We start from the raw sequence: 14007 nt of genomic DNA, 5'->3' as shown, positions 1-14007 counted from the left end.
GTTTACCCTCTTGAAACTTCTACCCTCTGGTCATGGTTTTGCCTTAAAGAGTTGTACACAATCTGCTTCAGTATCTCAAATGAGAGTCATTTATATGTAAAAGATAAGCTTATGTTTATCTGAGTCCCTACCAAAATGTGTCACCTAGAATTGATCATAGTACTCATAGAGTGACTTGGCCAGAGATTTGAATGGAAGTTATTGAAGTTATTTCACCTTAACTATAGAGCATTTTAAGAGCTCTGTGCCACTGTGTTCCATTGCCTCCACTGCTGTTGTTTTTTTACTCCTCTCGCCAAGCAATTTCTTTAAGTAGCCATCCTTCTTACTTTTAACTTTTCATATTGGACTGTTCTTAAATTTTGCTAAGCTCAGGGTAGGCCTAGTGTTTCTTTGGAACCAGCTCTTAGAGCCTTTCCATACCTAGTCACTTGGTTAGATACTTTGATTATAGGCATAGATTACTTGGTAAAGGATCACCTAGTATTTTGCTTTCCTCTTTAAGAAGTTTCTAAAGAAAATTACCTATTATTTTAATTTGTAATATCTAGATATGTCAAATCATTAGAATTGAAATGTAGGGTCCCTTTTAAGAAATTAAATACTTTTACTTAGTTACATAAATATAGATGCTCACTGTAAAAATTAATACAATACAAAAATGTAGAAAGAAGTGAAAAATCCATTTTTTCCTCTTTCTAATTCTAACCCTTCAAGGTTAACCTCTGTTTAGTTTACATTTCCTTCTAAACCTTTTTAAAAAATGTACAAAAGGTATGTGCTATAAATAAAATTTAAAAACAAGAAAGGGGGATTTATATACTGTTCTGAAAATTAACTTTTTACTCAGAATAGAATAATTAAGCTGATCTCTAGACCTTAATACGATCAATGTGTTTTTTGACTTTAGGGAAGAAACCCTTTTTTTTTGGAGCCAGCAATAATTATTACAATTACTGATGGGAGCAAGTTGACTACTACCAGTGGAGTCCAGGATGAGGTAAGTTATGTTTATATCAGCATGGATTATGCAAATGCAGTTGAAAAATCTTTATTTATGTGTACATGGTAGGATATTGAAACCTTAAGTAGGTTCTCTCTTTATTTGATGCAATCTAGAGTCATCTGGCTCCTAGAACTCATTTACCTTCTCTGTTGTTTGTAGCAGTGGCCTCTAAATTTTCTTGAATAGGAATCCCTTCTGTGAAAAATTTTGGAGCCTACCACCCATCTCAATTATATATGTATTTTTGAGTTTATGTGAGGGTCACAGTGTCAGTTCATATAGTAAATTTAGTAAAATGAATTCTTATTTTCAGGCTAAAAAAATGGAGACAGCATTCTAATAATTTCTTCCCATATTTCAGTGGTTTGTCATGTGTACTGCACTATGGAGACTCCTAGACTAGAGTACAGCAAAGCCAAGAGGAGGTTAAAACTAAGAAAAGTGAAGGTGTTTGGGCATTTTAATTCTAAGTCAAATACTGTATAAATAATTTATAGCTAACCTCACGTATTCTCTACTAGCATGCATTGTGCAGAGTTGGTTGTGTGTGATGTGATAGGGTGAGTGCCAGAGGTTTATTTTAACTTTAAGCTGTTCTTAGTTTAGTATTTGAACTGCTCTTTTTTTTGTTGTTGAGGCATGCGGGATCTTTCGTTGCGGTGCGTGGGCTCTTTGTTGTGGTGCGCGCAGGCTTCTCTCGAAGTTGTGGCGTGTGGGTTTTCTCTTCTCTAGTTGTGGTGCACAGGCTCCAGGGCGCGTGGGCTCTGTAGTTTGTGGCTCGCAGGCTCTAGTTGAAGTGCACGAGCTCAGTAGTTGTGGCACATGGGCTTAGTTGCCCCTCAGCATGTGGGATCTTAGTTCCCTGACCAGGGATTGAACCCGTGTCCCCTGCATTGCAAGGCAGATTCTTTACCACTGGACCACCAGGGAAGTCCCTGAACATTGCTTTTGAACATGTCGTTTATTAAAATAGGTTGATGTAGAAAGGAGATGGTTTAGGCTACTCTCTTTACTGCTTGCATTTGATTTAGAATCTTAATTTTAATTCTCACTGTATTTACACACGGTTTGATTAAGTAGGAAGAGCGTAGTCTTTAAGTTCAGTAATTTTTAGAAATACTTTCGTTTGTGTGACATTGCGGAACGCAGATGGGATATGGAGTCAGGACACGTGGTTTCTAGTCATTGTTCAACTACTTTCTAGCAGTGAAGTTTGTATCAGTTACCTAGCTTCCCTAAATTTCTATCCTTGTTCATGAAATAAAAGTGATAATTCTTGCCTTACCTCATAGGGTTGTTGGAAGACTGAAATGAAATAATGTATATGAAAGTGCTTGGTAGGCTGTAACGAAAAGAACAACTGTATTGTTCTATCATGAAGCATTGGAACTAGTAAAGAATTGTTATTGCCTGATCTTGACTTGAGGGGAAGAGAGCCAGAATTATTTTGTTTGAGCAGTTGATGTTGAAGGGAGTTTAGGATATAATTCATAGAGAAACAGTTGAAAAATTTAGGTAGATTAAAATTCATAATTAAATAATTTATAGTCTATACATAATTAGTAGCCTTGGAACACTCCATAGCTGAACTTAATGGATTTTGGGGCTTTCTTAAACTTAGTTGATGTGTATAGCCAATTATATCCTGCCACTATCAGGAACAGATAGACGTTGATTATATACATGAACAATCAATATGTTGTTTAACTTTAAATTTGAAGCTCTCAAACTGATTTTTCCCACTTTACCTTCCTTTTGAAAAATTTGACTGAGAGAAAGATTGAGATATCAATAATCAGGTCAGAAATACTAATGATTTTGTTTTGTAGTTATGATGAGTACAACGGTATTTCTCATTTATATTTATATTTACATTTATATTTATATTTATATTCCTACATGTGAGATTATCTATTCAAGGTGCTCTGGTCTTACCACCTTTGTAGAAATGCCCTTTGGGGTACAGTATATTTTGTTCCCATATATCTGGATCCGGTTTGTTTGTAATATTTGTTTCATAGGACCTCCTCTAGCTTTAAAAAATATCTTGAAATATACATGGATGTTGGAATTGCTCACCTTTCTTCCTAGGTCCTTGGGAAAGATATTGGAGAAATAGACCTATGTGTTTATAATAACCTAAAACTCCTTGCTAGTAAAGTGGGGAAGATTTTCCTGTGGGCCAGGAGCTTACCTTTTAGTTCTCTTATATCTTCTACAATATTTAGCATAGTTCTGAGAACAGAGCTTATATTTTAAAAATATTGATTATAAATATTGTTGTATTGAGTCTGGTAGTCATCAAGATCAAAATTGATCACTGCTACTTCTTATCTGAGGTGGAAGAGTCATTTGTTATAAGGCAAAGGTTTATTTTGGATATGCGGTTGGAACATAGGTCTCTGAGTTGTGTTGGGTTTCAAGTTTAGGAGTTTCTTCGATCATCGGCATGTTTGGTTCTTAATGTTCCAACAAGACTCATTTTTTTGGGCCAGAGGATGTACCCTGTATGTGTATATTGTGGAAGCTTAGTTTTTTAAAAATTTTATTTTATTTATTTTTTTATATAGCAGGTTCTTATTACCTATTTTATACATATTAGTGTATATATATATATATATATATATATATATATATATATATATATATATATGTCAATCCTAATCTCCCAATTCATCCACCACCATCCGCGCCCCCGCTCCCCGCCACTTTCCCCCCTTGGTGTCCATATGTTTGTTCTCTACGTCTGTGTCTCAATTTCTGCCTTGCAAACCAGTTCATCTGTAACATTTTTCTAGATTCCACATATATGTGTTAATATACGGTATTTGTTTTTCTCTTTCTGACTTACTTCACTCTGTATGACAGTCTCTAGGTCCGTACACGTCTCTAAAAATGACCCAATTTCGTTCCTTTTTATGGCTGAGTAATACTCCATTGTATATATGTACCACATCTTCTTTATCCATTTGTCTGTCAATGGGCATTTAGGTTGCTTCCATGACCTGGCTATTGTAAATAGTGCTGCAATGAACATTGGGGTGCATGTGTCTTTTTGAATTATGGTTTTCTCTGGGTATATGCCCAGTAGTGGGATTGCTGGAATGCTGGTCTCTTCTAGTCCAAGTAATTAAATTATGTTATTCATTTTGAGGAGAATTATCAATTTATAAGAAGCATAAAGATGCTTTTTGGTTTGCTTTTGTGTTTGTGTGTGTGTATGTGTGTGTATGCATGTGTGTGGTTCATGTGATCGATATTGTTGTAATTTCTACTAGGAGATAACAAGCAGAATGTTCCCTTTGCCTCTTTCTCTTCCGTTCTCTTAATGTTTGCCTTTGGCAAAACTTGATTCTTTTTAAAGATTTATTGAATGAGTGATTGTGTTGATGATTTCCACATTAGGTATGTGTATAATTCTTGATTACCTGTGACTACTATTAATGTGACCTGTTACTGTTTATGGAGTTTTGCGTCCCACCCATACAATACCCTTTGCTTACGAGTTATATTATCTCACATAGTGTATTTTATCTGTTCTGCCAGTGCTATTTTTCAGGCATAAGTGTTCCTGCTGCTTTGAAATCATCCTTATGGCATATAAGGAAACATGGAGCTCATCTAGTATTACTTTTTATTTTACAAATGAGGAAATTGAGATCCAGGGAGGCAAAGTGATTTGCTGAAGGTTATAACATTTATTATTGCCAAATTCTGGAGTAGAATTGATCTAAATTCTAAAGACATCCCAGCCCCTCAAGACCCAGTGCTTTTTCCCTGATGCTATCTACAGTCTTTCTGTTTGATTCTATTATTGTATGTTCTGGAGATTTACGTTCTATTTACCTGATTTCCTGTTTGTCTGCTTCCGTTTTCTATACATTTGTGACGTAGGTATTATGTTCTTGTTCACTCAGTGTCCCTTGAATGACTATTATGACCTGGGCATTTCTAGTCAGTGAAGATAACAAAGATGAATAGGGTGGATTTCTGGTTCTTAAGTTCACAGTCTTATGGGGGAGGATTGCCTATTAAGTGGTTTTATGAATGATAAACTAGAGATGCCTACTAGGTGTATGGGAGCGCTAAAGAGGGAGGGGAGGGTTAATATTACCTATCTTGTACATACGTCAAATCCTGTGTAATGTGAATTTTTATAGTCATTTTAATTTTGATTAAATGCAAGGATCTTGTGGATGATTTGGTATAGGATGTGGCTCATAGATTATATCTGTGAAAGTTATAGAGAAACCTGGTACAAAATTGTTTTGAGTGTAGAAAATAGTTAATGGAAAAACTTGGTGCCATAGTGCCTCCTGACCTGGCTAAATTTGTACAGGCCGGAATGATCTAATTACTTATAACTTGTTTGTCAAAATAATGTAGGGATACCATTTCCTCTGTGACGGTTCATCGTTTAGCAGTATGTTAGGAATTACAAGAGAAACTGTGTGTATTATGGACAAAAATCCTGAGCTGTATGAAATCATTTTACCTTAATTTATGATTTTAATGATCTTTTTTGGCCTTATTTAATAAAACTCCAGGCCATTGTCGGAATTGTTCATGAGTGTGTTTTAGTGTAGTGTTTTTTGGATAACTCTGTAGGACTTTTGATGACTGCTTGTGATGGAAGGGTATGTGTGTATTTTTTGACTTTTTTTTCTTTTTAAATGTAGCTATTTGGTAAAACTGGTTGTTTACCGTATTTTCACTTAGGAGCTCTGAGTTAGATGGGACTTTGAATTCTGATACACGAGAAATCTATATTTCTTATTGCCATAATAGTCATCTTTGGTGGTTTTTTTTTTTTTTTCATCTTTGGTGTTGATAAACATACTTGTGGTCATATACTCATAATACCATTTATCATGTTATGTTACTAATGTATCAAATGTTTTGGTAGAATCACCAAATTTTAATTAGAGTTATTGAAAAAAATTTTTTTTCTGGTTTTTATTGCTTGCAAAGATCTTCTCTAGTACTCTTTTGCAGTGGAAAACTATTCTGTGCTATGATTCCAGGAACACATGTCTAACTATATTGCTCAATAAAGTAGTCAGAAGAAATCCTGCCAGTACCTTCTTGGTGATGAATGACATTCCAGGATCATGTAGCAGTTAGTTTTCTCTTCCTTGAAAGTGCTAATAGTAGTGTTATCTTTCAAATATTGAGATTTGCTGAAGATTTTTTCTGCATCTCTTTATCAGTTATGATTGCCCTGGAGGCTAACATTTTAGAGAAGATATTTGCAGTCAAAAAAACCTGTTGGCTTTTGGCATTAGAAATTTTGCCTTATGAGTTTTCCCAGCTTTTTAAGACAAACTAGGACAGCTACTTTCATAACTGCTTGGAAGATGTTCAGAAAGTGCACATGTTTGTAGAAAGAGAAATGTCTGAGTAACCTCAACTGTGTGACTGTGTGTTCAAGTGGCTATAGTTTGGGGTCTTATCTTTCAACTTGTCAGTTCTCAAAAGTTGATGCAGAAGTCCCATCAGTCTTTGAGATGTGGACTGGTATTAGTGATTTTTCTGGATCATTCTGGGCAATGTTTAATGGTTTTATCTCTTGTAAGGATAATCTATAATTAGGATCTATAAATACAGTTTGTATTTAACTCTTCATGATATATACTGATTAAAAGACAATCCAGAATTTTTAAATCTGTTTCTACTATCTGAAATAATTCAGAAACCCCATCTCCCCCCACCATAAAATATTTGTATTTCACTAAAGTCACCAAAAATATGTGCCTTAAGCTGTCAAAACTATCTTAATTGTGTCTACAAAGATTTTTAAACACATATTTAAAATTGTTGTTGTTTCCCAGTACACTTAGAATTTGGGGGAATTTTCTCTTTATTTTTTTCTTTTTCAAAAAGACTTCTAAGGAATCTTGAGGGACGTCATTGTAGTATGATAGACTGTATTAAACAGATCTGTGTGTAAATTCGTTTCTGAGTTTTCATTATCAAGATTAGCTCCTGTCTTACTGATTTGTGATTCAAATGTTCTAAACATATGTGTAACATTACTATATAAATATGTTAGTCTCTATCAGTTAACTTTCCAAGAACATTAACTAAGAATTTGTTGGATATAGATCATTTGCATTTTCTTTTTTACCCATATTTTTGACTGTGTTCTCTCAACCCCTTACTTCTGGTGTGCTATAGAAATGTATAATATCTACAATTATTATTATTTGAAAATATGTAATTATAATAAAAATGCATAATTAAAAGAAGTTGATGATATACTTCAATTTAATACCTGTAGTGAATTTTCAGCAATTCACACTTGCAATACTCTTTTTGAAAGAACCTTTTTTCAAGGTCATGTGCAAAGAAAAACTCTTAAGGATTGCCTCTAGACAGACACTATAATAGAATAATTAAAAGGAAATACTGGCTGATCATTCTTTAGTGAAGCTGTATGGCTACAGTTACTCATCTATTCTCTAGAATTCTGTGTTAAGATATATCAAAATAGTTTTTATTTCAGAGGGTGAAGCATTTATTAGCCTGTCAGAACCAATAAGCAATAAGAGATGCTACACATGTAAGAAAAATTTCATTTAGAGATGTTTCTATTATTCTTCTGATTCTAGCTCTTACATATATAAACTACTGATATTTAGAAAAGTTGTTTTCAAATGGCTGCATCAAAATCACCTAAGTGTTTTATAAAATATACATGCCTCAGCTCTAATTCTGGAAATTTTGCTTCCATTGATGTGGGCAGGGACCTGGGAATCTGTATTTTTGGATGTGTCTAAGTTGATTCTGATGCACAGTCAGGGCTAGAAACCATAGTTTTAGAACATAACTACAAATATATATATTTTAAAACTACAAAAAATACATGTGAAAATAAACAACTTTAACAAAACAAGATAAAACTGATTTTGAGGTACATGGCCAGCAATATGTTTTGTTTAAGGTAAAAATTAATTCTTGACCTTTAGAATTGTTAAACTTGGGAATTGGGTGTCCAAGGGATATGGAATAGGTCTTCTGTGAATATTTTTTTTATTGTGTTTGATATGACTTAGAATCACTTATTGGATAGCCCTCAAATATTAACTTCTGTACCAACTGCAGTCAGTCTTTAGTTACTGCAAATGGTATGCTGTATTGAAGAGGACTCTTAGACCCTGAGAATGAGAATAGGGTAGAGGAGAAGAGGGTAAAAAAGGGGGAGTAATTAATTCATATTATATATCATGTGCTTGCTATATCTGTCTTAGGAGTTTTTATCGAAAGGACTACATAGTTTTCTCTTAACCTTACTACGCTTTAATTCCTGATTTGGATGTTCATAACTAGCATTATTTTTTTTTAAAGTTTATATATACATAGAATTGGTGATAGTTACACTTAATTTTTGCTTTCTAGAGAGTTGCTGCTAAAATACCCTTCCATAATGAATTGTTCCAATTTTGAATGCTTAAAGTATATTTTAGATTAATTCAGCAATGATTTTTCTTGTGCTGCATAGTGACTTTGGTTGTGTACAAGAATACTGGCACACCATACATTTATATTTAGTACTGCTATATTCTAGGTACTGGGGACCCAAAGATGGAATTAAGCAAGGCTTTTGCCCCCTAGAAAACATATTATCTTTCAAGATAGGAAAGTAAATAAGCATTTTTAACACTCTAAGATAAATCTCATGGCAGAAATAAAGAGAGAAGCTAAGTTTTGAGGAATGAGTAAGGAATTGAGCCATGACATTGCAGGAAGAGGGAACAGTGTATATATAAAAGTATGAAGGCATGAGAACAGTATATTGGGAAGCTATAAATTCTATGAGTGGAATATGGTCAGTGTAGGTAGGAGAAGTGGATGCTTGAAGTGTAGGTAGAGGCCAGATGAAACCATCCTAAGGAGACTGGACATCATTCTGTTAACATTTGCAGAGGAGGTATTGAAGATATTAAGCAGATGAGTCACACGATCAGATTTGCATTTTAGTAAGTGTACTTTGCTAGAACGTGAAAGAAGATAGATTTGAAGGATGGTAAACTGGGAAGAATTAGCAGACTACATGCAACAACCCAGGAAAAACATGGGGTGTGCTAAAACTAAGCCAGCGCCAAACAGGGAGGCAGAAGTCTGAGAGATTCATAGGTTTTCATAGGCGTGCTAGGCAGGTCCTCAAGGACGGTAAGGGAGAAGAAAAAAGCAAAGTGTCTGACAGGGTTCTGAACCCAGGGTCCCTGCTTGGGCTTCAGAGGGTTCTGTAAATTCCCTGAAATCTTATCCAGACATTGCCTAGATATATATGCACAGTTTTCTGGGGGACAGAGGTCTCTAGCTTTAATCATATTCTCAGACAAGTAAAAACAAAACAAAACCCACGGTTTTAGTAGTATTTTGAGGTTTTCAACTTGGGAATCTATGTGTGGATATTATTGGCAGTGGTGACTGAGATGGGGTTATTGGATAAGTAGTAGAAAAGAATATAAAATAATTGATCAAGTATCATTAACTTTAGGGTACAAATGTATTAAAGGAGTTATGAGCCAACTTTTTAAACAGTAAACTTAAAGACTTTTTCTTGCCTTTTAACATTATGTCTTAGGAAAAGTATTTTGTATTTAAAAACAGAAATAAGCAGAATTTTATCTCTGGGTTCTGATAGAATTTTTATTTTGAAGATTAAATAAATAATCATCATCTTATTATTTATTTATCAGATCTTTAAGTTGTTTTGTTTAAGGCCATAATGTAAACATCTTCAAGTGCTTATTTTAAACAAGCATGAACATTGATAGAATGCTAGGACAAGAGCATTGTGTCAGGTGGTATACCTTGTAGTAGTGTCAAGTCATTTAAAGAGGATGGAAGCGTAATTCCTTTTCTGTTCAACAGTATGTAATTTAAGATTGGCTTTGACTGCATTGGCAGTTTCTGCCAATTAAACTCAGTTCAAGTCAGTCTGTTAGGTGTATTTCATGCCTCTCTAAGTCAGATTACAATTTGAGAGCATGAAAAAGCTGAGTACTTGTCTCCTGATGGGGCACACTCACCTAAGCCTGAGGGTGTTAGTCTTTTATAAATACCTTCATTATATTATTTAGCTGTGTTCCATAAATAGCTATTTTATATAACTTCCACTTTGAATTGTTCTTTTCAGATGTAATGCAATAGATTTACAATTTTTTAGGTTTGCGTATTAGGAATAAACGTGCATTGACTGGAACGATACTGAAACTATGATCTTTACATCAAGGCAAGGCTACACTTTGATCTAGACAAGGCTGTTTTGGTATATTTTTCCCCACGCTCTGTCTTTTCAGGTTGAATTACTGATTTTTCCCCTTTGTTTTGTTTGTTGTGGTTTTGATGTTTTTTTTCCTTTCAGCTAAAGGAGCAGTCCAGTGGTTTTCAAGAAGTGCCAAAGTGCACTGACTGTCTCATGATGACTGGTGCCTCAGGGAGGGTCATGATTCCTGGATACAGGATCGACCTGATCCTGGATGTCACTTCAAGCAGTCAGATCGTGGGGAAAAGCCTTGTCTAATGGCTAGCCTTCCTCAAAAGTCTGATGCTAGTCATCTCGGAAGGCCTCAGAAAGAGCCTTAAAGGTGAGCAGAGTAGAGTGTAGTTCTCTCTGGGGGCTGTTAATATTTGTTGGAGAATATGATTCAACACAGAATGACAACCCTAACCTGACAAATCCAGGTTCAGTTGGTAAATTTAGTTTATAAATTTGTTGAGGATGGTGATCAGACCTCAACTTTTGACTTACTAGAAACCACCTTCCTAACCTTAAGATCTATAAAGGGAGGAATTTGGTATTTCCTGGGCCCTTCAGAACCTTAGGTTAGTATCTGTTGTCTTAAATGGAAACAGCCTACTATCACAACTAAGGAACACTTTAGTTACAAAATTGCATTATGTTAAATACCCATGGATTTAAAAAAATGTAGTGAAGTATTCTCTTAGTTTATATGTTTATCATATATTGATTATATATCAGGCAATTGGGCTTCAGGGCTTGGAAGGGCAAATTGGCATTTGATTTGTCTGTTACACTGATTTTTTTAAAAAACAGCCACTTTTGAAGCAGTTTGGATTTATGTAACACATATTTGGTTGCATTCAACTTGAAGAATTAGTACTACCTGCATCATTTGAGTAACATTTCTAACCCCATAAAAGATTCTTTAGAGATGTTTTGAGCATTTTGTTTTGGAAAATATTTAATTCTAGGCCTCTTTCTCTTGTCCTTTGAAGTACTTACAGAACCTAATTGTTCATATAATAATCTTGATTGCTAAATTTTCAATAAACTCTAAAACTTGTCTGTCTTAATAAGACTTACTAGGTTTTTGTTTAAAAAATTTTTTTTTAATTGAGTCACTTATATTAGTAAAAAAATAATATGGGCATGCACAATCCCCAATGTATGTGTGTACATTTTTACATTTAGAAATTATATATATCACGATGTATTAATATTAGAAAACATATACAAAAGTAAGAATTTTAAAAGATGAGATAAAAAACTTATATAAAGGGAGTTCTGATATTTCCCCCCGCCACGCATCATGATGTATTTCGGGTTGACAAACTCTTTTTAAAGGCCAGATAGTAAATATTTTAGGCTTTTCAGCCTATATGGTTTCTGTTGGAACTACTCAACTCTGCCGTTGTAGGGTAAAAGCAGCCACAGACAATATATTAAACAAATGAGCATGGCTGTTTTCAATAAAATTTTATTTACTGAAACAAGCTGTGGGCTGGATTTGGCTGGAGGACCATAGTTTTTTGACCCCTGGAGTATACCCTGTTTTGCAGACCACTGCCCTAGACTTTGCAATTGTGTTATACTACTTCTGTTAGATCCTTTCACCATCAGTTTTAGAGTACAGTTGATCTTCCTTATTGAAGTGAGCAGAAGAATATTAGTAGTCAGAATGTATTGTTTAATTGAACAGATCCTTCTTGAATACCAGTGATGTTCAGACATAAGGTTAGGTGCTGGGATGAGTTTGGTAAGAGAGATAGGTAAACAGTTGTGGCATGGTGTAAGAAGTAATTTGATTACAGCACAAGCTGCTGAGAAAGTGAGGCTGGCTCTGGGAAATGATGTATTAAGTTGGACTTGAAACCTTAATGAAAATTTGTGAAGTAGATGAGTTCAAAGGCATAAAGGTGATAGAAGAGAGCATGGGAGAACCATATATACCTCAATAACTGATTGCTGGCAGAGTGTTCAAGAAAGAAGCAATAGGGAATGAGACTGGACAGATCAACATGGCTCATAGTGTGTGCTCCACCAAGGAGCTTGAACTTTGCCTTATAGGTTGATGGTAATTGTTGAAGAGATTTTAGCAGAGGAAGAAGTGATCAGATTTGAATTTTAGAAAGATAGTGGCAGTAGTGTGGAGTATACAAGGAGTAAATATTTTTGGTAACTTTTTTTTTTTTTTAACCGCTTTGTAAAAGAGGACACAAATTGTTTGTGGGTTGTTTTATACCAGACATAAAATAAAGAAACTTGGAATATTATTTAGCAACGAAAATGAATGAACTATTGACATGCCACAATGTGGATGAACCTCCAGAACATTATGCTAGGTGCCAAAGACCACATGTTGTATGATTCAGTTGTTACATTTTATGGAATGTCCATAAATAGATTAGTGGTTGCCTGGGAATGGACTGGGGACTCACTGCAAATGGGCGCAAGTGATCTTTTCAGCGTGTTGGAAATGGTCTAAAACTGGATGGTGGTGGTAGTTGTACAACTCTGTAAATTTACTAAAAATAATTGGATTGGGCACTTTTTTTTAATTGAAGTAGAGTTGATTTACAATGCTGTGCCAATATCTGCTGTACAGCAAAGTGTCTCAGTTATACACATAGAGACATTCGTTTTTAAATACTCTTTTCCATAATGGTTGATCCCAGGAGGTTGGATATAGTTTGGATTGGATACTTCTTAAGATGGGTGCATTTTATGGTAGGTAATTATATCTCAATAAAGTTGTTAAAGACCTCACTTTTTTTTTTTTTTTTGGCTGTGTTGGGTCTCCGTTGCTGCACGCGGGCTTTCTCCAGTTGCGGCGAGCAGGGGCTACTCTTCGTTGCGGTGCGCGGGCTTCTCATTGGAGTGGCTTCTCCCGTTGCGGAGCATGGGCTCTGGGCACTCGGGTTTCAGTAGTTGTGGCGCACGGGCTCAGTAGTTGTGGCACGCGGGCTCTAGAACGCAGGCTCAGTAGCTGCGGCGCACGGGCCCAGTCGCTCCGCGGCATGCGGGATCCTCCCGGACCAGGGCTCGAACCCGTGTGCCCTGCATTGGCAGGCGGATTCCCAACCACTGCGCCACCAGGGAAGCCCAAAGACCTCACTTTTGAAATTTGTTGGATAAAACATATTGCTGATTCCCAAGTAATTGCTCTTTCCTCTGAACAAATATTGATCTTAAGCTGCTGGAACCAAAAAAAGGTGTTTTTTTTTTCCTCCTAAACTTAAAGGGTATACATTGTAACTACAGAGTTAATTGTAGGAACTACCAACTAAATAAATCACATTGTTACTAAATTTTATAGAATTCACTTTGACTTTAATATTTTAAATTTTCCTTTCCTTATTAAATATCATATGAGGAGAACCTTCTTAAGTGGAATATTGGATAATATTAAAAAGCTAGAAGTAGCGTAAGGGAAATTTACTCCCCCCGCCCCCCTTTTTTTTCCTCCAAGGAAATAATTGCTAAAGGAAAAACCTGAAGTTTGATGATTTAAAATTTATAAGTTGTTTCCTCAGTCTTAACAGTTATAGAAAATGGAGTACAAAGCAATTGGAAAATAGTTAATTTTACTCAAATATTTATTGAGGGCCTACTATGTGCTAGGCACTGTTTTTTAGAAACAGATTATGAAAGGTTCTTACTATGTTACTTTCATTCCTGGCTGCCAAAATTTATGAGGTTGAGTCGTAATCATTAAGAAAATATGTACAGAACTTAATTATTTTACCTT

General features: G+C 35.2%; 1 protein-coding gene across 9 annotated transcripts in view; it reads left to right on the top strand.

Annotated features, from left to right (window-relative positions):
• The window catches only part of INTS6 (integrator complex subunit 6), a 109312-nt gene that overhangs the window by 23658 nt on the left and 71647 nt on the right, over positions 1-14007 (top strand). For 7 of the 9 annotated variants that reach the window (XR_014255897.1, XR_014255898.1, XR_014255899.1 and 4 more), the window contains one exon: positions 911-1000. The exons of 1 other annotated variant lie outside the window; for it this stretch is intronic. Coding sequence is in view for 3 of the 8 variants with exons in the window: in XM_082434400.1 (XP_082290526.1) it covers positions 911-1000 (90 nt within the window). In the remaining 5 variants the exon portion in view is untranslated. Of the gene's footprint in view, positions 1-910; positions 1001-10462; positions 10603-14007 lie in introns of those variants that run through there. One more of the 9 variants, XM_082434402.1, reaches the window with a different exon arrangement.

Source organism: Balaenoptera physalus (assembly GCF_965194825.1).
Source record: "Balaenoptera physalus genome assembly, chromosome: 18".
In the NCBI taxonomy this organism is placed as follows: domain Eukaryota; kingdom Metazoa; phylum Chordata; class Mammalia; order Artiodactyla; family Balaenopteridae; genus Balaenoptera; species Balaenoptera physalus.
The sequence above is the reverse complement of the archived record's forward strand: the minus strand, read 5'-3'. Positions and strand labels throughout refer to the sequence as shown.